Genomic DNA, 25,070 nt, shown 5'->3' on the forward strand with positions numbered 1-25,070 from the left:
TGCTCTGTAAAAACATAAGAAATAGTATATTTCAGTTAACCTAATACAAGTACTGTAGTGCAATCTTTGTCATGAAAGTTGAACATACAGGTGTAAAATTTATGTACAAATAACTGCACTCCATAAAGCAATCTAAAACTTCAGAACCTACAAGTCCACTCAGTCCTACTTCTTTTCAGCCAATCGCTCAGACAAACAAGTTTATTTACATTTACTGGAGATAATACTACCTGCTTCTTGTTTACAATGTCACCTGAAAGTGAGAACAGGTGTTCACATGGCATTGTTGTAGCTGGTGTCACAAGATACTCATGTGTCAGATGCTCTAAAGATTCATATGTCCCTTCATGCTTCAACCACCATGCTGATGACGGGTTCTGCTTGACAACAATCCAAAGCAGTGTGGACCAACGCATGTTCATTTTCATCATCTGAGTCAGATGCCACCAGCAGAAGGTTGGTTTTTTTTTGGTTTTGGTGGTCTGGGTTCTGTAGTTTTCACATCAGAGTGTTGCTCTTTTAAGACTTATGAAAGAATGCTCCACACCTCATCCCTCTCAGATTTTGAAAGGCACTTCAGATTCTTAAACCTTGGGTCGAGTGCTGTAGCTATTTTTTTAGAAATCTCACATTGGTACCTTCGTATTTTGTCAAATCTGCAGTGAAAGTGTTCTTGAAACGAACATGTGCTGGGTCATCATTTGAGACTGCCATAACATAAAATATATGGCAGAATGTGGGTAAAACAGAACAGGAGATATACAATTCTCCCACAAGGAGTTCAGTCACAAATTTCATTAATTTCATACATTTTTTTAACGAGCGTCATCAGCATGGAAGCAAGTCCTCTGTAATGGTGGTTAAAGCATGAAGGAGCATACGCATGTTTAGCATATCTGGTACATAAAAACCTTGCAATGCCAGCTACAAAAGTGCTATGCAAATACCTCTTCTCACTTTCAGGTGACATTGTAAATAAGTGGGCAGCATTATCTCCCATAAATGTAAACAAACTTGTTTGTCTTTGTGATTGGCTGAACAAGAAGTTGGACTGAGTGGACTTGTAGGCTCTGAAGTTTTACATTGTTTTATTTTTGAGTGCACTTATGTAACACACAAAAAATCTACATTAGTAAATTGCACTTTTACAATAAAGAGATTGCATTATGGTACTTGTGTGAGGTGAACTGAAAAATTTGAATATAATTTGTTTATCACTTTTGCAGTGCAAATATTTGGAATCAAATAATATAAAGTGAGCACTGTACACTTTGTATTCTGTGTTGTAATTTAAATAAATATATTTGAAAATGTAGAAAAACATCCAAAAATATTTAATTTCAATTGGTATTATATTGTTTAGCAGCACAATTAAAACTGCAATTAATTTTTTTGTTAATCGCATGAATTAACTGCAATTAATCAACAGCCATAGTTCAGACACTTTATTACACTGTTTTTCCCCATCAATCTTACCAGTTTAATTAAACTTTTTTTTCTTTTTTTTTTTCTGAACTTGTAGCCTGAAGATCCAAGCTGTCCAGTTTTGCTCAACATTGGAAAGCTGGCCCATTTTGAACCATCCGTGAGACAGAATCAAATGGGAGTTGTCCCATGGTCACCCCCTCAGTCAAACTGGAACCCTTGGACCAGCTGCAATATTGATGAGGGTCCTCTGGCATATGTAAGTCTAAGGCTGTTTCTTAGAATGGATCTGTTCCTATTTTCATATTCCTGGAACTTGTAAATGCATTTTTCCAGGTTTCTGAGGAAAGATCCGATAATCCATGGGACTTCTTGGATTGACTTAATGGATTTTGGGTTTGGCTGTCTGACAGCAGCCCCTTGCTTGTCCTGTTATTTGGCCATTTTGTTTCACACTATCACTTCGCAGCCCTTAAACAGTTCCCTATTTCATAAGGCAAGCATATAGGCTTCTTTAAATTTCAGTTTATAACTATTCTCAGCCTGTCTTCCCAATCCCCAGGAATCCTGCTTTCAAAAGGAGAAACTGCTCCACGGAGGTGTCACTTTCTTACCAGTCTGCTTTTCCATGGCTTCCAGCCACACAGAGAACAGTGGCCTAGTAAAGAAAAGAAAATGGTGGCTTGGCGGATGCAGCTGGCTTGACTTGAGTACCAGCATAACCTGGTCAAAATAGGATACCCATCGCAAGAGTCTTGTGTTCTACTTTTCTGATCGGTTTATGTCCCTATCTCCTCCCTGAGCTTTGCTTGCTTGGCTGAAACAATTATGCGTTGTTTTTCAAAACACGGCCCTAGCAACAGTCCATTATATGCAAGTTTGAGATGTTTGTAATTAAAATCTTGAATGATACTGCAAATTGAACATGTACTTCATATCACTCACAAGATTTGCTCTGCAGGGTGCAGCTCCCTTTTTGCAACAGAGATTAATTGATCCCTTAGTAGCAGAGTTGAAAGATTAATCACAATATTAAAAATTAATGGCAATATTAAATATTAATCATGGTATTAAAAAGATTAATCACGTGATCTAAACAATAATAGAATACCATTTATTTAAATGTTTTTTGGATATTTTCTACATTTTCAATTACAATACAAAGTGTACAGTGCTCACTTTATATTTTTGATTACAAATATTTGCTGTAAAAAACAAAAGAAATAGTATTTTTAAATTCACTTACAAGTACTGTAATGCAATCTCTATCATGAAAGTTGAACTTACAAATGTAGAAGTATGTACAAAAAAAAAAACCTGCGTTCAAAAATAAAACAATGTGAAACTTGAGAGCCATCAAGTCCACCCAGTCCTACTTCTTTTCAGCCAATCATTCAGACAAACAAGTTTGTTTACATTTGCAGGAGATAATGCTGCCTGCTTCTTGATTACAGCGTCACCTGAAAGTCAGAACAGATGTTCTCATGACACTGCTGTAGCCAGCATTGCGAGAGATTTACATTCCAGATGTGCTAATAATTCATGTCCCTTTATCTTTAACCACCATTCCAGAGGACGTGCATCTATGCTGATGACAGGTTCTGCTCGATAACGATACAAAGCAGTACAGACCGACACATGTTCACTTCCATCATCTGAGTCAGATGTCACCAACAGAACGTTGATTTTCTTTGATGGTTCAGGTTCTGGAGTTTCCGCATTGGAGTGTTGCTCTTTTAAAACTCCTGAAAGCATGCTCCACACCTTTTCCCCCTTAGATTTTGGAAGGCACTTATTCTTAAACCTTGGGTTGAGTGCTATAGCTATCTTTAGAAATCTCACATTGGTACCTTCTTTGCGTTTGATCATATCTGCAGTGAAAGTGTTCTTAAAACGAACATGTGCTTGGTCATCATCAAAGACTGTTGTAATATGAAATACATGGCAGAGCAGGAGACATACTATTCTTCCCCCAAGGAGTTCAGTCAAAATTTAATTAGTGCATGATTTTTGTAAGGAGTGTCATCAGCATGGAAGCATGTCTTCTGGAATGGTAGCTGAAGCATGAAGGGACATACGAATGGCACGTAAATACCTTGCAGTGCCAGCTACAAAAGTGCTATGTGAACTCCTGTTTTCACTTTCAGGTGACGTAAATAAGAAGCTGGCAGCATTATCTCCGTAAATGTAAACAAACTTGTTTGTGTTAGTGATTGGCCGAACAAGAAGTCGGACTGAGTGGACTTGTAGGCGCTGAAGTTTTACATTTTTATTTTTGAGTGCACTTATGTAACACAAAAAAAAATCTACATTAATAAATTGCACTTTCACGATAGAGATTGCATTATGGTACTTGTTTGAGGTGAACTGAAAAATTTGAATATAATTTCTTTTGTTTATCGCTTTTGTTTTGTTTATCAATATTTGCAGTGCAAATATTTGGAATCAAAAATAATATAAAGTCAGCACTGTACACTTTGTATTTTGTGTTGTAATTTAAATAAATATATTTGAAAACGTAGAAAAACATCCAAAAATAGTTAAACCATAAAATAGCAGTTGAAATTTATTAACAGTGCGATTAAAACTGCGATTAATTTTTTTATTTACAATTCATTTTTTTTTTTAAACTTAATCACATGAGTTAACTGCGATTAATCGACAGCCCTACTTATTAGGTATTGGAGGTAGTAGTTCAGCTAAGGTTTTTACTGCATCCTGCCCTTTTGTGCAGAATGGCTAATCTGTGGATGATGCATGCGAAAGATTGCCATCAGAGTGATCACTTTAGCAGTTCCTTGATGTATAGTTTTTCCATTCAGTCAGAGTACAATGCATTTGTATCTAGGCTTAAAACAGAGTTAGACTGTTACTGAAAACTTTCTGGGAAAACTCCATTTTTTTTAGAAAAATGATCCATCCAAACTCTAGCATGCTGGTCTGGGTAGGGAAAGAAACGGTAGGATAGCTCAGGGAACTAGATGAAAAGCTCTTGTTTCTTTTGGGATTGCCTGCTTTCTTCAGTAATCACTGATTAGAAGGTGAAGCTAAGTCCTCACTAGCATGGCTTTAAAAAATAAAATGTCACATCTTTGCACATCACAGTAGCCTTTTCCAAAGGGCCTCTTACTGCAAATTAGAAGTCCATTTTCATCTTTTTTTTTTTTTTAAATATATTCTTGCACCCAAAGTTATGTAGAGTAGGAAGCTGCAACTTGGCACAGTGTCTCAAAGAGAATCTCTACTGATGATCTCAAGGAAGACCTAGCAAGTCCCTTCTTGCGGTATGAGGGGAAATAACCTGTTGTCCCGTAAATCAACTTTCATATGGAATTCTAATGCCATAACATGAAGGATTATTGCATGTGATCTTTGTGATTAAATATTCAACCAAACTACTGGTCCATCGGTTCCCATATCCTGTCTTTGGAAGTTTCAGGTATTTTGATGTCTTCTGATAATGGACTGTCAAAGTAATATTGATGGTGTACTCCTGATTTGTTCAGACTGCATCTTTTTATAACTACAGATTTGCACATATAACTTAATACTGAATATTTGGATGATGGGAATATAGAGGTAATGGGTCAGACTTAAGGTTATTGTGGTAAAATTGCATTAGTACCACTTAAACTTCTTATTGCATTAATGTGGTTATTTTCATTTAAATAAGTTGTGGTAAATTTTAAATAGATATCTTCCTAATGAGTCTCTTAACCCTTCATGTACTTTCCAGGCCACCCCAGAGCAGATAAGCATGGACTTGAAAAATGATCTCATGTACCGCCTGGAGCAGGATCAAGAGTTACAGAGCGTAAGTCTGCTGCCTATGATTTTGGCATGCTGTGAGTTTGCAGAAGCAATGCTTGCTGTAATTTTCTTCACCCTAGCCCTGGAGTTGCTTCTCTTTCTGAGTGCAGTAGACCATTCTTTTTGCTGGGGATTGTAGGTTTTACTCGGGATTGCTGGCAAGTGCTTTCAGAGACATGGGGCACTACTGCTGTAGGAATGGTTGCTTTAATAAGTTTTGCCCAAGTTCAAGAATGCTACCATTATGGGTTTTGCAGGAAGAGATCTCTCAGGTTCACAGATCCCACTAATGGGGAGTAGAGTACATGTTTTGCAAGAGTGGGACATCCTGAGTCAAGATGTAGATAGGGAGCAGAATGGGTTGGATTGTTGAATATTACAGGAAAGATCTGGGTCTCTTTTCAGATCCTACAAGAGAGGGAGACACTGCCTGTGAAGAAATTTGAGACTGAAATTCTTGATGCAATCCATCACAGTCCTGTTGTTGTCATTCGTGGTGCCACTGGTTGTGGCAAAACCACACAGGTTCCACAATACATCCTGGATGAATACATCAAAAACGGCAAAGCTGCAGAATGCAACATTGTAGTAACACAAGTGAGGAACAAGTTATAAATTGAAATTATTTAGGTCTCATGGTAGATTGGGATAAAATACCCATCTGGACATGCTATTAAATCTGAATTTAATTAAAACAGTTCACGAAGGCTGGAGAAACTAAATCACATTCTAGACAGTTGTGAAAGCGTCTGCTACACTGATTACACTAAATTCATAACTCACTATGCATGTGTATGTTTAATGATTCATGTTGCAGTGGGTATCTGATAAGACTTGATGAAATAATCTTTGTGGAGAGCACCAGAAAACTCTGTACTTGTATACATAGTGCGGTCCTTTCTGATAACTAGGATATTCCATAACTAAGTGAGAGGTGGGGCAGGTCAGACCGATTGGTTATCTGAAGGAATGGGATCCAGCAGATAAGGGATATGGGGGCATATGGAAATCAGCTGGCATATGCAAGAAGAACCATTTTTGAAGGAAAACACTGAGCTTGCACCTCTCTGGTGATCTGGTTTCCTCCGTCATTCCCAGCTTAAGTAGTTTTGCTTCTTGCAGTATCTGCAGTGTGATACTGTCCATTAGAAGCAGCTACTGACTTGAATCTGAGCTTCTATTTATTCACATTGCGCAGCAGGGTCTGCTTAAGATAGAAATGTTTTGAGGTGCACTGGCAGAGCTGTATAGAACTTTCATATTTCCTGCCCAAAGTATACATGGCTCAAGCCAGTGTTGCTAGTAATATACTTTCATGAGTATTTTAAGAGTTTGGATTGTAGTTCTCATCTTTTTTTGGGTGTTCACCAATGCGATTTGTCTTTAAATGACTATCCTGCAACATTAAAGTTTGGGGAGAGAGCACAGCTAACTTCCCCAGTCTCTCTGTACTTGTAGGTCTATGCAGTAGGTAAGTTTGCACAATTTCATCTTTACAATGTGCAAAAAATGTTTCACCTCTCAGCCCAGGAGGATCAGTGCAGTTTCTGTGGCAGAGCGTGTGTCATATGAGAGAGGAGAAGAACCTGGGCAAAGCTGTGGATACAGTGTACGATTTGAATCTGTACTTCCCCGCCCCCATGCCAGTGTGATGTTCTGCACTGTAGGTCTGTATTGCTTTGTTACCCAACCAGCCTAATATCTGAATAACAGCATAGATGCCTGGCACTAGTGGCACTGATGACAGTGAGAAAACAGTCCTTGTTTCAGGGAGAATCTGAAAGAAAATGGAAAGTTTTGTTCACCTGTTCAGCAAACTTTTCTCCAATTACGGAAAGGGAAATGTGCCAGTTTAGTTTGGTCATTGGGCTCATTAGAGGTTTGAGAATGAATACAGATCAGATACCATATCCACAATATTCCCTCTAAGCGAGATGAGGAGTAGCCACCTGAAGGTTAGGGGAGGTGGTGGGGGGTGGAAAGGTAGTCTCTCTAGTCTCAATACGTGGGTCCCCTCCCCTCATTACATACAGGTGTAAATGTGGGGTTTAGACAAAGGGTTTCAAAATGTTGTGCACAGTTCTTGATGTAAACGGATTTTGGCAGCCCTTATAAAAGCATAGCTGAGGCTTTGTTATAAATGTTTGAACTGCTATGATCCATCTTAACATGCAGCTGTTACTGTCCCCATTAACGTGAATTCCTTTTTTAAGGTGTCCTCCTAAGAAAACTGGAGGCTGGGATCCGTGGAATTAGTCACGTTATTGTGGATGAGATCCATGAGAGAGACATTAATGTGAGTTACTGAGCTGGAGGTCTGGATTGCTTTACCTGTTTTCGGCCAGTGTTTTGTGTTTACTCTGTGTGCTGTGTATGTGTTCCTGTCTTATGTGAAAGGGAATTGTGCATTTTACTAAATTGTATGGATCCAAGTCTTCTGTAATTGATCTCAATTGTAGTACTTGTTGAAATACTTCTGAGCTGTTTCCAGCTGAAGATCAAGGCTTCACAGCTTCTTCCTACGTCCCTTTATAGGTCTTAGTAGGACTCTCTCCTGCACCCTTTGGCTTTCTCTAGCAAATAGACCACTACAGTGCAAGTACTCTTTATACAAAGTGGTTTAGTTCTGAAGATAAGAGTGAAAATTGGATAGACTGAAATTTTGTTGTCCTTCCCTTCCATTTTCCTATCAACAGTAATATACCACTTAATATGCTAGTACTTAAGCCACAATCATCAAGTTGACAACTACAATGCAGTAGTTTATCTTCAACACAAAAATCTGCAACAAACTGAAAACTTGAAAGCACTGCAAAATGAGCAACATTTAATATAAAAGTGGGGATATTGTGCTGAATTTATTCACAATTAATTAAAAACACTTTTTTTTAAATCTACCTGAATTTACCTTAGTTTTCATAAGAATGGCCGTACTGGGTCAGACCAGTGGTCTATCTAGCCTGTTTATCCTATCTTCTGATAGCGGCTGGTGCCAGATGCTTCAGAAGGAATGAACACAACAGGGCAATTTATCGAGTAATCCATCCCCTGTCATCCAGTCCCAGGGTCCCTTACCATCTTAGGTCTGTCAGTGGGTTATTAGCCATCCTCAAGGAACTTATCTGTTTGTTTTTTAAACCCCGTTATAATTTTGGCATTCACAATATCCTCTGGCAACGAGTTCTACAGGTTGACTCTGCATTGTGTGAACACGTCCTCCTTTTGTTTGTTTTGAACCTGCTGCCTATTAATTTCATAGGGTGAACTAGGGTGAGCCCTAGTTCTTATGTGAAGGGTAAATAACACTTCCCTGTTCATTCTCCACAGCAGTCATGGTTTTATAGACATCTATCATATCAACCCTTAATAGTCTCTTTTTCTAAGAGTAGTCCCAGTCATTTTCATCTCTCCTCATGTGAAAGCTTTTCCATATCCCTGATTATTTTTGTTGCCCTTCTCCGTGCCTTTTACAATTCTAATATAGCTTTTTTTGAGATGGGGCAACCAGAATTATGCAGTATTCGAGGTGTGGGCATACCATGGATTTATAAAGTGGCATCATTTTCTCTCATCAGTTTTCTCTCATCTATAAAGTGGCATCATTTTCTCTCATTATCTGTCTCTTTCCTAATGGTTCTTAATGTTTGTTCCTTTCTGTTTTCCTCAGTAAGATTTGACTTCCAATTTTTAATGGATGTCTTTTTGTATCTAACCATCTCAATTACTCTGTTTAACCATAGTGGTGTTTTTTAGTCCTCTTGCTATTTTTTTATTTGGGGTATACATACAGTTTAAGCCTTTGTGGGGTTTCCATGCAACTTGTAGGCATTTCAGTCTTGACTGTTCCTTTTAATTTCCATTTTACTAACCTCTTCCGTTTTGTCATTCCCCTTTCTTTGGCAGTCCTCTTTCTCTCTCTCTCTTTTCTCCCCGCCCGATGTTCAATTTAATTACATTGTGGTTTTTATTATTGAGCTGTTCAGCTATATTTGTTCTTGGACCAGATCCTGCACATTACTTATGACTAAATCAAGGATTGGCTCTTCCCTTATGGGTTCCAGGACTAGGTGCTCCAAGAAGCAGTCATTAATGGTATCTTTCAGCTTGCCGTAACAGAGAGCTGAATCTTGTCACGTGATTAAAGTCCATTTGTCAAAGTTAGGTTCCTCATTTGTACTATGAATCCTCTTACAAGGGAATGTACGTGCGTTTCTGGCATCCAGACTAAATGAGATGTACCTCTTCCTCTCCTAATAGGAGAGATGCTATTAACGGCATGTATTGAGTAGTTTAAATTTTTGTACAGAATTGGTGGTTTTTTAAACTAAGAGGTAGTCTGAATGCAGGGCAAGCTAAATAGATAAGCCAGACTTAAGACAATAGATGTTTTCATAGTATGGATTACCACTTCATAGTGCCCCATTGATTACCTCCCTTCTTATTTACGGTTGTAGAACGTCCTGTGTGTAGAACTACAGCAGTTGTTCAGTTGTATTTTTTTTAATGTGGACTGGAAACTAGAACCGTAGAGGGTTCTTTCGTGTTAACTGTTCTGAGCTTGTTGACATGGAAGTCAAAACCACTTTAAGGAGGCACTCTAGAAGCAACTGAAACACTAGTCTAGTCTGGTCGGGGGAAATGAGAATAGGGAGTTGATAACTAGGTGCTTAATTCTCTAATATGCTAGCTGTTTTTCAGAAGTTAGTTTATTTTGAAATCTTCTTAGTAGAAGGCAACATATAAGTGCTGTTCATGTGAATAATAGATTACATAAACAACTATCTATTGTTAGGGTTACTGGAGAAATGAAATTTTTATGGCAGTCTTGGACAGTAACTTTTTCAGAAAATATTTTGGCTTAGTTTGTTAACGCTCCTGTTTTCTCTATGTACAGACTGACTTCCTCATGGTGGTGCTGAGAGACGTAGTTGAGGCATATCCTGAAATCAGAGTTATCCTTATGTCTGCCACGATTGATACCACCATGTTCTGTGAATACTTCTTCAATTGCCCCATCATTGAGGTCTACGGTAGAACCTACCCAGTGGAAGGTAAAATACTGGCTGAATGTGTATTTAGAGTAATTGCTTTTATTCATTCTCTTTTCAATCTTGCACAGAGTAGAAGGGACAAAAGCTTAAACAGTTCACATGAATCACAGCATATCCTGAGATCTGGTCTATACCCTATGTTGCAAAGAAGTCAGAGAACATTAACTACTATGGAGTGAAATTTTTCACTGTTTCTCTTAGAGGGTTAAATAGTGATAGTGATTTTAAAAATGAGTTGCTGCTATCTAATGCATACACCTGTTGTCTTGAATAAACCAGCCTAAATGAGCCAGTGTAAAAACTGCTATAGAAAATACATGGATAGAGCCTGAATGGACAGGCTTGGTTGTCAAGGGTGAGGAACAATGGTGGGAGAGTGTGGGGAAGCTTGTAGTGCCATTGCCCATACTGTACCTATTCTTTGGATAAATTGAGGAGTTTGGTTTCCAAGGCTGTCATCAAGCACTCGTTTCCAGCACTAGCTTCAAACTCGAGCCCTCAGCTTGCTCTTTTGAAACTTTATGGCTATCTTTAGAAAGGGCCTGTGTAGAGCCATGGTTAGAATATGTCCCTCTGCTGAAGTTTGTGACTGGTTGATGGGCATCCTCTATACTAACTTGATGGATCTGTCCCTGCAGAGTATTTTCTGGAAGATTGTATTCAGATGACTCAGTTTGTTCCTCCATTAAAGGACAAGAAGAAGAAAGACAAAGATGAAGAAGGTGGTGAAGATGATGATGTATGTTGGGCTTGTTTACGTATATAAATTAAACAAGCACTGGCTGGAACCAGCGCACCAACGTAATGCATGCATTGCTGTACTCCTTTCTTTCTTGGACATCAATGAAGCATTTGACCTGTTATGGACAGAGCACAATTTAACCACGTTAAATTATAGTACTGTATAGTAAAATTTTTCACTGATTCTCTTTGAGGGTTAAATATTTGCAGTGTTTCAGGAAAGTATTGTTCCTACATTATTATACAAAGACTAATGGGTGAGCAAGAGTAACTAATCAGGGGACAGAGGTAGTGGTCAGACAGCAGAAAAATGGTATAAAATGAATTCCTATCTAATTAGCTGGCTGTGTTTTAATGACTGCAACATTGTTGCACTAAAATGCTTTGAGAAACCTTGTAACTCTAGAAATAGTACTTGGGATTGCTGCTGTTATATTTAACTGAATTTTCTGAATGCTTTTGTAATTGATGTACAGTAAGAGCTGTTTTATCCAGCACTTCACCAACTGGAAAGCTCTATAAACTGGCATTTCTGATCTTCATTGAAAGTCCGATTTTATAGTCCGGTTGGTGTGGGGCTGGCAGGGGGTTGGGATGCGGGAGGGGATGCGGAGCGGAGCACAGGCTCTGGAAGGGAGTTTGGGTGCAGGAGGGAGCTTGGAGTGCAGGGGAGGGTGTGGGGTGCCAGATCCGGGCGCCGCTCACCTCGGATGGCTCCCTGGAAGTGGCGGCCTGTCCCAGTTGTTCCTGGTTCCCAGCCAATAGGAGTTGCGGGGGCAGCACACAGAGCTGCCTGCTGCGTCTCTGCCTAGAAGTAGCCAGGACAGATCACTGCTTGAGATGAGCATCCCCCGGATTTGGCACTCCCAGCCCCCTCCTGCATCCAAACTACCTCCCCCTTAGTTAACTGGCATTTTGCACTTACCAGTACCCCCCATTCTTCCAGCATGCCGGATAAAACCGCTTTTATTGTATTTAGTTACCTTATAAAGTTCCAGTCCCATTTTATCACGTCACCTGTGTTTTAAAAAAATTGAACTGATGTGTGAATTCAAGCTTGCTTCTTTTGCTGCAGTAGATATTGCCAGCAACTATGCCTGCCATGTGTTCCTTACATGGCTGTGGGTGATGGTATCTTTTGTAAAAAGATAGTCCTGAATCTGAGTTTTAGCAGATGAATGAAGGACCTGAATTTCAATTTGTTTGAATATGTTTTTAAAGGAACAAAGTCAACTTAAAGCACGGTTCTCACAGAAATGATTTTACTAGCTGTTACTTGTAATGACTAAGATCCTTTAACTAGGGCCCTACCAAATTCACGGTCCGTTTTGGTCAATTTCATGGTCATAAGATTTTAAGTTATAAATTTCATGATTTCAGCTATTTAAGTGTGAAATTTCACTTTGTTGTAATGGTCGGGGTCCTGACCCAAAGGAGTTTTGGAGGGGTTGCAAGGCTATTGTAGGGGGCAGGTTGTGGTACTGCTATGCTTGCTTCTGTGCTGCTGCTGCTGCTGGTGGCAGCACTGCCGTCAGAGCTGGAGAGCGGCGGCTGCTGGTTGGGAGCCATGCTCTGAAGGCAGAGCCACTGCCAGCAGCAGCGCAGAAGTAAGGATGGCATGGTGTGATATTGCCACCCTTCTGCACTGCTGTCTGCAGAGCTGGGCCCTCAGTCATCAGCCGCCACTCTCTGGCCACCCAGCTGTGAAGGCAGCACAGAAGTAAGGGTAGCAATACTAAAATAACCTTACGACACCCCTGCAACTTCCTTTTGGGTCAGAACCACCAATGTGAGAAACGCTAATCTCCCCCATGAAATCTGTATAGTATAGGGTAAAAGCACACAAAAGACCAGTTTTCATGGTCTGTGATGCATTTTTCATGGCCACGAATTTGGTAGGGCCCTACCTAAAACTATGAGGGGGGGAAACTTTTCTGTGTGCGTTTCTTACTTTGTGCGTTTGAGACTGCTGTTTGGGGTCATGTAGTCAGTTTCTAGGTTTACTCTATATAGTTCCTAATTTTCCCCAGCTGGCCCTGTAGTCTGTCTTATAGCAACAGAGGAGAGAAAAACACCTCAGCAGGAAAAGCTTAGTTGTAAAATCACAAAAAATTGGCAGGGGGTTTGGGCACAGGTGTAGAACCTGAAACAACTACTTACTCTTTTTTTTAACTTGATTTCAAATTGACCACTTCTCCTTAAAAGAAACTTTTTTTTTTTTTTTTCAAACCTACACATTGGTATTTCCTTAAAGAAAAGCAGTTTGATGCTGTAATTCTGGCTTCATCCATTCTAATGGAGATTTAATTGGTTTGATAGTTTCCTACTCTAAATTATTTATAGTGGTTTATAATTCTGAAAAGAGAATATGTATAGAAAAAAGATGGGGAATAAGGCAGTTCAGCTTGACCTGTGGAGTGATGTAAGCCAGTATTGAGCCTAGGACAGTGTTTCCAATCCATCCATCCCATTCATCTATCTGGTTTGAGTGGCCCTCATCCCCATAGTATCAGAGTCCTATCTGGTTAAACGTTTTTTGTTTGTTCTCTACACCTACAGGCCAACTGTAATCTTATATGTAGTGATGAATATGGTCCAGAAACAAAACGTTGTATGGCCCAGTTGAACGAGAAGGAAACTCCCTTTGAGCTCATTGAGGCCTTGCTAAAGTACATCGAGACCCTGAATGTTCCAGGAGCTGTGCTTGTCTTCTTGCCTGGCTGGAATCTGATATACACCATGCAAAAGCATCTGGAAATGAATCCACACTTCGGTACAAACAGCTTTCAGTTATTTTCTACTCAGTGTCTTTCCCTCAGAACAGTTACTGGATAAATGTAAAGATGAGTTGACTGAAAGAGTTGGGCCTTCTGTGTGTCTATATAGGATGAGAGTTTGAGTAGATATACTCTATATAGCTCGGTTTGAGTAGATGGATGAGAGAAAGTGGAAGGAAGGTGTTTAGGTATGAAGCAGTGGGTGGATAAGAGCGAGCTGAACTTTAATATCTGATACATAACAGGTTATAGTTGTTTAACCTCCTGGTGTTCATATTGTAGGAAGCCACCGGTACAGAATTCTGCCCCTGCATTCACAAATTCCTCGAGATGAACAGCGCAGAGTGTTTGATCCAGTGCCTTCTGGAGTGACCAAGGTGTGAAACTATACCACCTACACAGAGACAGAATGTAGTATAGTGGCTCTCTCCTGTGCTTTTGAGAAGAGTTTTTTTTAATGCTGGCATTCTGCATGCTGCCTTACAGACCATCCTTGGCTCCTTGTTATAGTACATGTATTCTAATACAATTTTCCTGTTTTCATAGGTGATTTTATCCACCAACATTGCTGAGACTAGCATTACCATCAATGATGTTGTCTATGTTATAGATTCTTGCAAGTGAGTTCCCGATCCAGATCTTTATTTTACACAACACATTATTTGTTGGAATACCAACAACATGCAGTACTTCCTTGTATTGCTGTAGTACTGCGAACATGCAGTACTTCCTTGTATTGCTGTAGCCCCAAGAATGAGTTTGGAGACCCTAATCTGTGGTGGTTGTGTGCTCCCCAAGTAATCTATGCAGTTAAATAACCATACTGGTGTATCTGTAAATTGTCCTTGGTCCATTGAATACCATGCTAGTGGTGTTTATATGGGTGTCAGTGGGATTCCTGTACACTGTTTTCCAAATGGATTATTTCATACTACAAACTCTCGTATGGTTGCTGGGGAAATATTAAGCCTTCCTATATTAGTCTGTTATGCACTCTGACTTGCTGTGTGCACTTTGAGCATGTTATAGTCATGAATCATTAATTGCATTAGAGCTTTGAGCTGAGATTTAAACTTTTGGGAGAAGTCCGGGAAATGTGGGTTCTGATGCAGTGAGTGGGGGTACTATTCGTTAAGCAGAAAGACTAGCACAGTTAATTTTTTTTATTCCAGTTTTGCTTCATTAAATGATACAGAGTAGACCTGCTTTGGCAGTATTTGATCTTCATTTTTTTTTACTGCTTTTACAGACAAAAGGTGAAGCTGTTCACTGCTCACAACAATATGACAAACTATGCCACAGTCTGGGCATCAAAAACTAACCTTGAGCAACGGAAAGGGCGAGCTGGCCGAGTGCGGTCTGGATTCTGTTTCCATCTGTGCAGCAGAACTCGCTTTGAAAGGTGAGGAGCACTCCATAAATTACAGAGCATGCTGTTGTGAGCTGCTTCAAACCAAGCAGAGGAAGCAGATTAACACAAAATCGTGGGGATATGATTGCCATGAACTGTTGCATTTCCTCAGACACAGAATTTAGTTCCGACTCTAGAATTTGTGGGTCCCTTAGAAAACTGCCACGGAAAGCAGGGAAATTGTTTGAGATGTGACTTCAGGAGCAGTCCCCACTTGACTGGACAAGTATGGCCCAGCAGCCTGATAGAATGACGGGGAAGAAAGAGCCCCGTGCTTCACCCAGTGAGACACTGTTGAGGCCCAAGGTATTGAGAAGAAAAGGAAAGGGATTCTAGAATGAGATGCCACAAAAGACACCTGGATCCTACCAATCAAAAAGTGCATGCTTGTGTAGAGAGATGCTGGGACCCTACTCCTCTCCTAGAGAGGACAGCTGGTGTGGAAGGTGGTGAGAACCAGATGAGGGGGGAGAGACCTCGGAGGAGAGGAGGAGGCAGGTAGACAGATGTTCTTCCTTTTTCCCAACTCTCTGGCCAGAAGCTGCTAACACCTCTTTTTGCTGCCAAACTGTTTTTCTCCCACTTCCAGCTACTCTAACATTACCAAACTGCTGAAACCTGACCCCTTCTCATTCCTATCTGCCAAATCTTCCCCCAAAGACAAAGCCGTGTAACCCTCACTGCCCAGCTGCAGGGGCTTACACAGCAGTCAGATTCTACTGTATTTCATCCACTACCGTGAAAACATCACAGTACACCCATTCCCCTGGACGACAGCTGCAGGATAACTATGTTTGATGTTAAGAAATCTTAGTTTCTGAAGGAGCATATAATAAAAACATCCCTAAAATTTTTGTTTAATTAAATATTTAGACATGGTATAATGTGATCATCTTAATTCATTAGGAACTTCTGACAGCAAACTAGTTGTGTGCTGTTAAAGAAATCATGTGGTCTTGTATCAGAATTTAGGTTCAGCTTACCACAGAGAACATGGAACCCTAGGAATTACTGTGCTTAAACAGAAAAATTGTAAACAGGAGATTGTCGTGTATTTCCAGTGGGATCCTATAGGGAATGGTTCTTGACCCTACACTATTTAACATTTTTTTTTGTCAGTGACCTGGAAGAATATATAACTACTGATAGTTTGTGGATGACGCAGATTGAGGGAATGATAAATAATGAAGAGTACAGGCCACTGATAGAGTGAACAGGATTGCATGGTAAACAAGGTGCAAGCAATCAGTATGCATTTTAATAGGCTAAATGTATACATCTGAGAGCAAAGAATGTAGGCCATACTTACAGGATGGGGAACTCTAGTCACCATGACACCCCTCTGCCCCCCGCAAAAAAAAATAGTTTTTAACACTGCTTCCCAGGATAATGAGGAGAACATGAGCTCCCAGTGCAATGCTGTGGCTGAAAAGGCTAATGCAATCCTTGCCTGAATGGGATTCTCTAGTAGAAGTATAGGTTATTTTACCTCTCTATTTGGCACTGGTGCACCTGCTGCTGGAATGCTGTGTATGGTTCTGTCATTTTATGAAGGATGTTGATAAATTGGAGAGGGTTCAAAGAAGAGCCACAAGAATAATTAACTTCAGAGTGGTGGCCGTGTTAGTCTGTATCCGCAAAAAGAAAAGGAGTATTTGTGGCACCTTAGAGACTAACAAATTTATGTGAGCATATATCGTCTCTAAGGTGCCATAAGTACCCCTTTTCTTTTTAAGAATGATTAAAGGATTAGAGAACATATTTTATCACGATAGACTCAAGGAACTCAATGTGAGATTAACAAAGAAAAAGTTTAAGGGGTGACCTAATTGTATAAGTACCTGCATGGGGAACAAATATTGAACGGACTCTTCGCTCTAGCAGAGAAAGGTATAACATGAGCCAGTCGATAGAAGTTGAAGCCAAATTCAGACTGGAAATACGACATAAATTTTTAACAGTGGGAGTAATTAACCCTTGGAACAATTTACCAAACATCTCTGGCAGTTTTAAAATCAAGATTGGATGTTTCTCTAAATGATATGCATGAGGAATTATTTTGGGAAATTCTATGGCCTGTGGTGTTCAGGAGATGAGACTAGATGATCACAATGATCCCTTCTGGCCTTGGAATCTCTGAAAGCCTAGCTTTATGCAGCATAGGAGAAAGACCATTCAAACTGTTGAAGCAAGGGTAAGAAGTAGAAATGGATGGGACCGTGTTCATTTGGGAGGCATGTTTATCCCGAACATCACATGAGATACTAACTGTTCGAAAACTCAGTCATTTCTAGGGCTTGACACTTGAACTGTGATCCTCAAGGCAGAGAGACTGAGGGCACTGTGTCAGGGAGAAAGGGACCCAAGAGCTCCATCCCCACCACACCTCCATGCTGCTAGAAGTAAAAAGTTGGCCTGTTTCCAGTAAGAGCACTCCTCCTTGTTGCTAACCTGACTGAACCAGGGACCAGCAGATGCTGTTGGGAGTGGAGGTGATAAAGTAACCAGCATGGAAGCTGGAAGCAGGGTAGTGGTAATAGGCAGGCTGGAAGAAATTGACCTGCCTGAGGAATGGAAGACCTATTCTAGTATTCAGGTTTGGTTGTGGAAGGGCAAGGAGATGAGACTGGGGGGGGTTCCAGTTGGAAGGGACATGAACAGTACTTCTCTTCAGTAATTTCATCAGTGCAGGTTGCAGGAATTCACTGAGGGTGGAGGTGACTTGGTGAACGTGTTCACGTAGGAAGGCTAGGTTGCACTTGTTGGGATGACCTGTATTTGGGATCGGGAATGCATATGTCCAGAAGGTTGACTTTTTGTGTTCACCCCTCACTGTTTTTAGGCTTGAAACTCACATGACACCTGAAATGTTCCGAACACCACTGCATGAAATTGCTTTGAGCATCAAACTTCTGCGTCTGGGAGGGATTGGACAATTCTTGGCCAAAGCGATAGAACCACCACCTTTGGATGCAGTGATTGAAGCAGAGCACACGCTCAGAGGTATTTGTATTGGGCCACAAGGTTCTTTGTTAGCAAACCCAGAAATGTGACATGTACAGCTTTGAATGGTTGAGGGTATCAAGGTCAGTTGTAAGTAGATTTGACATATATATTGCTAGGTAGACATTTATTTCTAGGTTTTCTTTGGCTGGAAGGACCTGATGTCTGCAGACCCCTTTGTGGCTCTGGGATGCATTTTCTGGGTAGCAGTGAGCTTCTGCAACTGGAGCAGCACTTAGAGGAACACAAATGTTCCTCTAGTTGACTTCCTAGCTTCAGGCTTCTTTTGTTACATTTTATGAGTATCTTATAAAGATGGCTACTATTGTATCTTCAGCTGTGAGACTTGTATATGAGATGCGACTGAGTCCACCGCATTAAAGCGTTTGGGAGACTGGTTCAAAACAAGCCTGATCTAGGCTGATGGATTCTGTTATAATTATTTTGCACTTTTATACTGCCTGGTCACCCCGTTTTGTGAGATCCCTTTGTAACTCTTTGCAATCAGCTTTGGACTTCATTTGAGACTGTGGTACTCAAGTTAGTTTTGCCACCCGACTGTTCATGCCCTTTTCCAGATTACTTATGAATATGTTGAACAGCACAGGTGGTCAATATAGATCCTTAGGTAGCCCCCACTATTTACCTCTCTACATTGTGAAAACTGACTATATATATTCCTACCCTTTGTTTCCTATCTTTTAACAAGTTATTGATCCATGAGAGGACCTTCCTCTTATCCCATGACTGCTTAGTTTACTTAAGAGCCTTTGGAGAGGGACCTTGTCAAAGGCTTTCTGAAAGTCCAAGTAGGCTATTTTGACTGGATCTCCCTTGTCTTCAGACTTGTTGATACCCTCAAGGAATTCTGATTGTTGAGGCATGATTTCCCCTTACAAAAGCTGTGTTGACTCTTCCCCAGCATAATGTGTTTATCTGTGTCCAACCATTCTGTCCTTTACTGTAGTTTCAACTAATTTGCTTGGTACAGAAGTTAGGCTTACTGGCCTGTAATTGCCAGATCGCCTCTGGAGCTGTTTTTTGAGAATCGGTGTTACAGTAGTTATTCTCCCGTTGTCTGGTTACAGAGGCTAATTTAAGCAAAGGTTATATATCACAATTAGTAGTTCTGCAATTTCATATTTGAGGTCCTTCAGAACACTTGGGTGAACATAATAGTTTAAGTTCTTAAACTTATCAATCTCTCAGCCAAGGGCTAATTAAGTCCTTGGTTTGACTTTAGGCTTGTGTACCCTGGCAATTTACAGCGCTGCAATTTTCTCGCTCAAGGGTGTCAAAAAATACCCCCCCCCCCCCCCCCCCCGAGCACAGCAAGTTTCAGTGCTGTAAAGCGCCAGTGTAGACAGTGCATCAATGCTGGGAGCCATGCCCCTCGTGGAGGTGGTTTTTTTTTAGAGCACTGGGAGAGCTCTCTCCCTGCACTGTGCCACAACCACACAAGCCATGTTAAAGCGCTGCCAGTGTAGACTAGCCCTAGGCAACTGCCAGAACCATCTTTGCTGATAGGTTAATAACTTGTTTCAGAGCTGGATGCCCTGGACTCTAATGATGAGTTGACGCCTCTTGGGAGAATCCTTGCTAAACTCCCCATTGAACCTCGCCTGGGCAAGATGATGATAATGGGCTGCATTTTCTAGTAAGTTCCTCAGTATCAGTGGTGATTCTTTGCTGTCTTGTCCTGTGTTCCTGAATCTTCAGGCATCCAGTGATGTTAAAAAAAGATGCATCCAGATGGGCTGTGGGTGGTGGCATGGGGAGGAAGGGGAGGGAACTGAATATTCATGAGATTAGGAGACAAATAACATCACTGGGTGTGGGGAGCCAAATATTCATGAGCTAGGGAGGAACTGAATGGCACCAGTAGCGACTGAATATTTATGAAGTTGGGGAATGGGACACTGAACACTTGTAAGATTGGAGTGAACTGTGGTTGGGGAGATGTGGACAGTTAGCATTTAAGAGACAAGAGGTGAAAAGAACCACAGGACTGAATATTCATCAACAGAGGTATGCGGGCGTTGGTTTTAATCATGAGGGGTGGTGTTGGAGATCCGATAATCTGGAAGAGGGTGGTGAACAGGATTGTGAAAACAGATAGGGGAGGGGAAGAGGCATAATATTCATGAATGTGCTGTGAAATTCCAGCCACTGCCATTTGATCTAATTAATGCCTTTATTCTGGGAAGAGCTGCTGTAAAGAAGTCTTTCTAAGAATGAATACTGAGGTAATGAGGCTTGTGTCCTTAAGCAGGAAGTTTTTACTCATGTCAACAGGCCTGTAACTTCTGCTGGCAACAAGACTAGGAACAAACCCAGTCATAAATACTTCTATGGTTTCTATTTCAGTGTAGGAGATGCTGTGTGTACCATCTCTGCCGCCACCTGCTTCCCTGAGCCTTTCATCAGCGAGGGTAAACGGCTGGGTTACGTCCATAGGAATTTTGCGGGGAACAGGTTTTCAGATCATGTAGCCTTGCTTTCAGTCTTCCAAGCCTGGGATGATGCAAGGTATGTTGGCTTAGCACAGAACAGAAGATTAAGGGTAATATTGGGTGAGCAACTATGTGACCTGACTAGATAGTCCAAATGGCTGTGTTAGAGTTCCTATTTGTGGCACTCATTCTTCTCTTGTACAGATCTTCTTGAGTTCAAGTGAGTCTGTCTTGACTGTTTCCTTTTTAGAATGGGCGGTGAAGATGCAGAAATACGATTCTGTGAACACAAAAGGCTCAACATGGCTACACTCAGGATGACTTGGGAAGCCAAAGTCCAGCTTAAAGATATTCTTATCAATTCTGGCTTTCCGGAAGGTAATACTCCATGGAAGCAGTCATTTCAGTATTGTCCCCATCAATCTTTGAGAGTTGAGAGGTAGCTTTCCAACCTGTTGGCTGGCCGATAGCTCAATAATGGTGAATACATGGCATGTGGGCCCATGGTGAATTTGCTCCAGTACTTTTTTGCTGTTAAAGCAGCTTCCACCTGAGTGTTGCTGCATGCATTCTGCCTCTCCTAGCTGAGAGCAGCTTAAGGACTTGTCTACACTGTGCATTAGTGTACAGATTGGGACTACATTAATGAACACTAGGGAATTTAGTGTGTGCCAGCAGGGTCCATGCAGACCAATCAGTATGCAACACCCTAGTGCACACTAGAATTTACACCCCTCTAGTAAAAATAAAAGGAGTACTTGTGGCACCTTAGAGACTAACCAGTTTATTTGAGCATGAGCTTTCGTGAGCTACAGCTCACTTCATGTGGACTAATGCACAGTGTAAACGAGCCCTACAACAGCTTGTGAACTTAGCACCGCAGTGATGATAAATTCTGGATGGCAAGGTTATGAGGAATTTGACCTTTTAAAGTGGTGGTTGTCTTTTCAGATCCACCTCCATGGTTTTGCTTCTCATACTTCTCTGCCATATATGCTCCATATTGCACTGATAGTCCTTCTGGATGAGAAGAGCTAGAGCCTGCCCTCCCAAAATCACTTGGCATAGCTGTTGCATTATCCTAAGGGCATTGCCCTCCCCACCCCACCCCCAGGATCTGAACGCTGCCTTTCATGCTCTGTAGTTTTCTGGGCTTGTGCTCAGATCTTCACTACATAGCATATTAGCTTAGAATTCTTTGTATTTGAGTTTTCATTTCCATTAAACAGTGAGAATATTACAATACATAACAAAATCTCTCAGCTAGTCATCAATATAGGATTGAGCAAGACATGATTTAACACAGCCATGTACAAGTGGCAAGAAGTCAGATTTACTTTCAAATGGAGTCTCTGTTTAGAGATAAGACCAAATTTAAGGAAGGCACCTATAAGTATCCAGATTAGGCTGAATTTATTGTCAACTTGAAAAGTAGTAAATTTTAGTGCTTTCTGTATAAAATTAATAGTAATAGCCAGGTCCCTAGTGGACTTCCTGTGGTCCCTGCCTCTCACTCCTTTTCAAGGTAAAAACTTTGATGGGGTAAGGTTGGGGGTGGCGGGGTACATTTATTTTGTTTTTGTAAGATTGACTTTGTTTGAGGAGTATGCTTGGGTTGGGGTCTTTGGGTTAGGAGTCAGTGCAGAACATGTCCATTCTTGTAGTGGAAGGAAAAGCCCTTTTTTGAAGAGGAAGGTTTTGCAGCATTTCCTAAAGATGGGGCAGGTTCTAGATTCAAAAATCTCTGGAAGTTTTGTTCCATTTTAAAAAGTTGATGGGAATCCAAAGTGTTGCTTTCCCTTTCATTTTCTTAATATCCAGTAGTCTTTCTCCCTCTGCTCTCAAGGATAAATGCTACAATAATTCTCTCTCTGGGCTGGATGACCCAACAACCCCCAACCTGGGACTCCAGGTTTGTTGTGACAAGCAGTGGCACTATTACAACATCCAACCTGACCTCTTCAGGAGGTCCTGTTGTCCTCCTGGACAAGCCTTTATGCCCTTGTTCCTTGAGAATGTGGGAAGGGGAATGGCTTTTCCAATTTGTAGTTTATTTTTCAGCTCTTTTCTCACTGAATACTAGAAAATGTGTGTTCGGTTTACTCATTACAAATACAATTATTTAACGTTGATGTGATGCAGCATTAAAATGCCCTTTTCTGAGGGCAGAGATGTTTTGAGAACCAATGCCTAAATAAATAGTCGAGTCAGTAAATGTTCAGATCAGAGATCCCGAATAACTTAGTTGCACTGTACTATGTGAGATCTGGAAAGTAGCCTGTTTTCTGTTCTCTGTCAACAGAGTGTTTGATGACTCAGATATTTAACAACACTGGACCAGATAACAATCTAGATGTTGTCATCTCCCTGCTTGCTTTTGGTGTATACCCTAATGTCTGCTACCACAAGGAGAAGAGGAAAATTCTTACCACTGAGGGGCGCAATGCGCTTATCCACAAGTCATCCGTCAACTGCCCTTTCAGCAGCCAGGACATGAAGTATCCATCTCCTTTCTTTGTTTTTGGTGAAAAGGTAAGGAGAACCATGAAATACGACTTTGAGACCATTACCAAACTTTATGCCCATTCATATTGCTTCATTTCAAAAGGAGCCTCTCGGGCACTGTTTTATTTCTTTAATGAAAATTTTAGTGCTAGTGAAAGAATGGATTGGCAGCCCTGGAATCCTGTATTCCAAGTCTCTTCTGTTGTATGGCCAAAAAACCCCTGGAATTAGCCCTATCCTCTTGCTGCTCCCTGCTCAAGGTCAGTTGGTTCAGAATTCCATGTTCATTTATTTTATATTGTGCACAGTCCCCCAAGTGTTCAGTGTGCTGCATATTTTTGTATTCATAGAATCACAGACTTTAAGGTCAGAAGGGACCATTATGATCGTTTAGTCTGACCTCCTGCACAGCGCAGGCCACAGAATCTCACCCACACACTCCTGTAACAAACCCCTAACCTCTATCTGAGCTACTGAAGTCCTCAAATCATGGTTTAAAGACTTCAAGGGGCAGAGAATCCTCCAGCAAGTGACCTGTGCCCCACGCTGCAGAGGAAGGCGAAAAACCCCCAGGGCCTCTGCCAATCTGCCCTGGAGGAAAAGTCCTTCCCCAACCCCAAGTATTGACAAGTAACTGCTTTATAGATAGTCAAGGGGCATGATGGAGGTTAAGGAGCTGAACAGGGGACAGCTATGGCTTGAGGAACCCATGAAAGTGAGGGCAAGTAGCTTGGGTTTTGTTACCCAGAATGCATTTGAGCCTTTTGGTGCTGGGGAGGGGATTCCATCTCCTCTTCACTCCTGCGCAATATGGGGAGGGAGAGAGAATAATAAATTGGGGGGGCTGCAGGCATGAATTCCTTGCTCCTGTCACTCTAGCAACCCTGGATAACATTGGGCTGCCTCATTGCACTCCACCCCAATATCTGCCACAACAGCCAGCGGTGACAAATGGGCAACGATATATTTATTGCTGATCTCTAACCGTAATTTGGCTTGCTAACACACCATTGACATGAATGGGGCAGTTCACATAGTCAGAGCCATTGTCTCTGTCTGTCTGCAGAGTTGGGCAGATGTCACTGAATTGGTTTATGTTCAGATCATATTTTGAAGGTATTCTCCACAAGTACCAAGTTCAGGTTTTTGCTTATGTAAACAAGAGCCTAGGTTTTTAGCACAGTTATGCAGGAATTTACAAATCTGCAATTGTGGGACAGTTGTGTAATCACCATAAATATATGGGTCCCTGACTATCCAAAGAACAAATTGGTAGGGCGCTCTAGGGGAAACTTGCAAAGTGCAGCATCCCAGACCTGTTGTTTGGACTATCTTTAGGGTGGGAGGAGAGTTCCATCTGATGCTGGGGCATTGTGCTGAGACTGGCAAAAACTTGGTGTTTTTTTGTAAAGTGACACCTGTTCCTTGGGAACTGCATTGAGACCACAAAATTCATTTCACATGGACAACTGACAGCTTTTAAATGGTAATGAATTTGTTTCAGCCAACCAAAGCTGGATTCACAGCATCTCTCCTGATCTGATGAGCTCTGTATTTATTACTAATCCGTTGAGAGACAATCTCCTAGGGATTATCTTGTTTGTAAAAAAAATTCTGTTAGTTTCCATGGCCGCTGAAAGAAAGAGCAGTCTTAGTTCTTGAAATGGGAAACCATGTTCCTCTTCTACCTGCAGATCCGAACACGAGCTATCTCTGCCAAAGGAATGACCTTGGTGAGCCCGCTGCAGCTGCTTCTGTTTGCCTCAAAGAAAGTCTTATCCGATGGAGAGATCATTCTGGTGGATGACTGGTATGAACTTCCTAGTTGATCGTGGATAACTGTGAGGAGAAACAGCTGGTAACATATCTATAAGTATGTTTAGAATGGGAAATG

General features: G+C 41.1%; 1 protein-coding gene across 2 annotated transcripts in view; it reads left to right on the top strand.

Annotated features, from left to right (window-relative positions):
• DHX9 (DExH-box helicase 9) overlaps positions 1-25,070 on the top strand; it is a 41,474-nt gene that overhangs the window by 12,187 nt on the left and 4,217 nt on the right. For both annotated transcript variants that reach the window (XM_048860298.2, XM_075131528.1), the window contains 17 exons: positions 1,523-1,684; positions 5,162-5,239; positions 5,641-5,832; positions 6,761-6,902; positions 7,449-7,531; positions 10,130-10,286; positions 10,925-11,025; positions 13,587-13,800; positions 14,087-14,181; positions 14,351-14,424; positions 15,054-15,206; positions 18,058-18,218; positions 19,764-19,875; positions 20,586-20,747; positions 20,922-21,049; positions 22,974-23,203; positions 24,871-24,986. In XM_048860298.2, coding sequence (XP_048716255.2) covers positions 1,523-1,684; positions 5,162-5,239; positions 5,641-5,832; positions 6,761-6,902; positions 7,449-7,531; positions 10,130-10,286; positions 10,925-11,025; positions 13,587-13,800; positions 14,087-14,181; positions 14,351-14,424; positions 15,054-15,206; positions 18,058-18,218; positions 19,764-19,875; positions 20,586-20,747; positions 20,922-21,049; positions 22,974-23,203; positions 24,871-24,986 — 2,360 coding nt within the window. The remainder of the gene's footprint in view (positions 1-1,522; positions 1,685-5,161; positions 5,240-5,640; positions 5,833-6,760; positions 6,903-7,448; positions 7,532-10,129; positions 10,287-10,924; positions 11,026-13,586; positions 13,801-14,086; positions 14,182-14,350; positions 14,425-15,053; positions 15,207-18,057; positions 18,219-19,763; positions 19,876-20,585; positions 20,748-20,921; positions 21,050-22,973; positions 23,204-24,870; positions 24,987-25,070) is intronic.

The sequence above is a fragment of the Caretta caretta genome, chromosome 8, assembly GCF_965140235.1.
Source record: "Caretta caretta isolate rCarCar2 chromosome 8, rCarCar1.hap1, whole genome shotgun sequence".
In the NCBI taxonomy this organism is placed as follows: Eukaryota; Metazoa; Chordata; order Testudines; family Cheloniidae; genus Caretta; species Caretta caretta.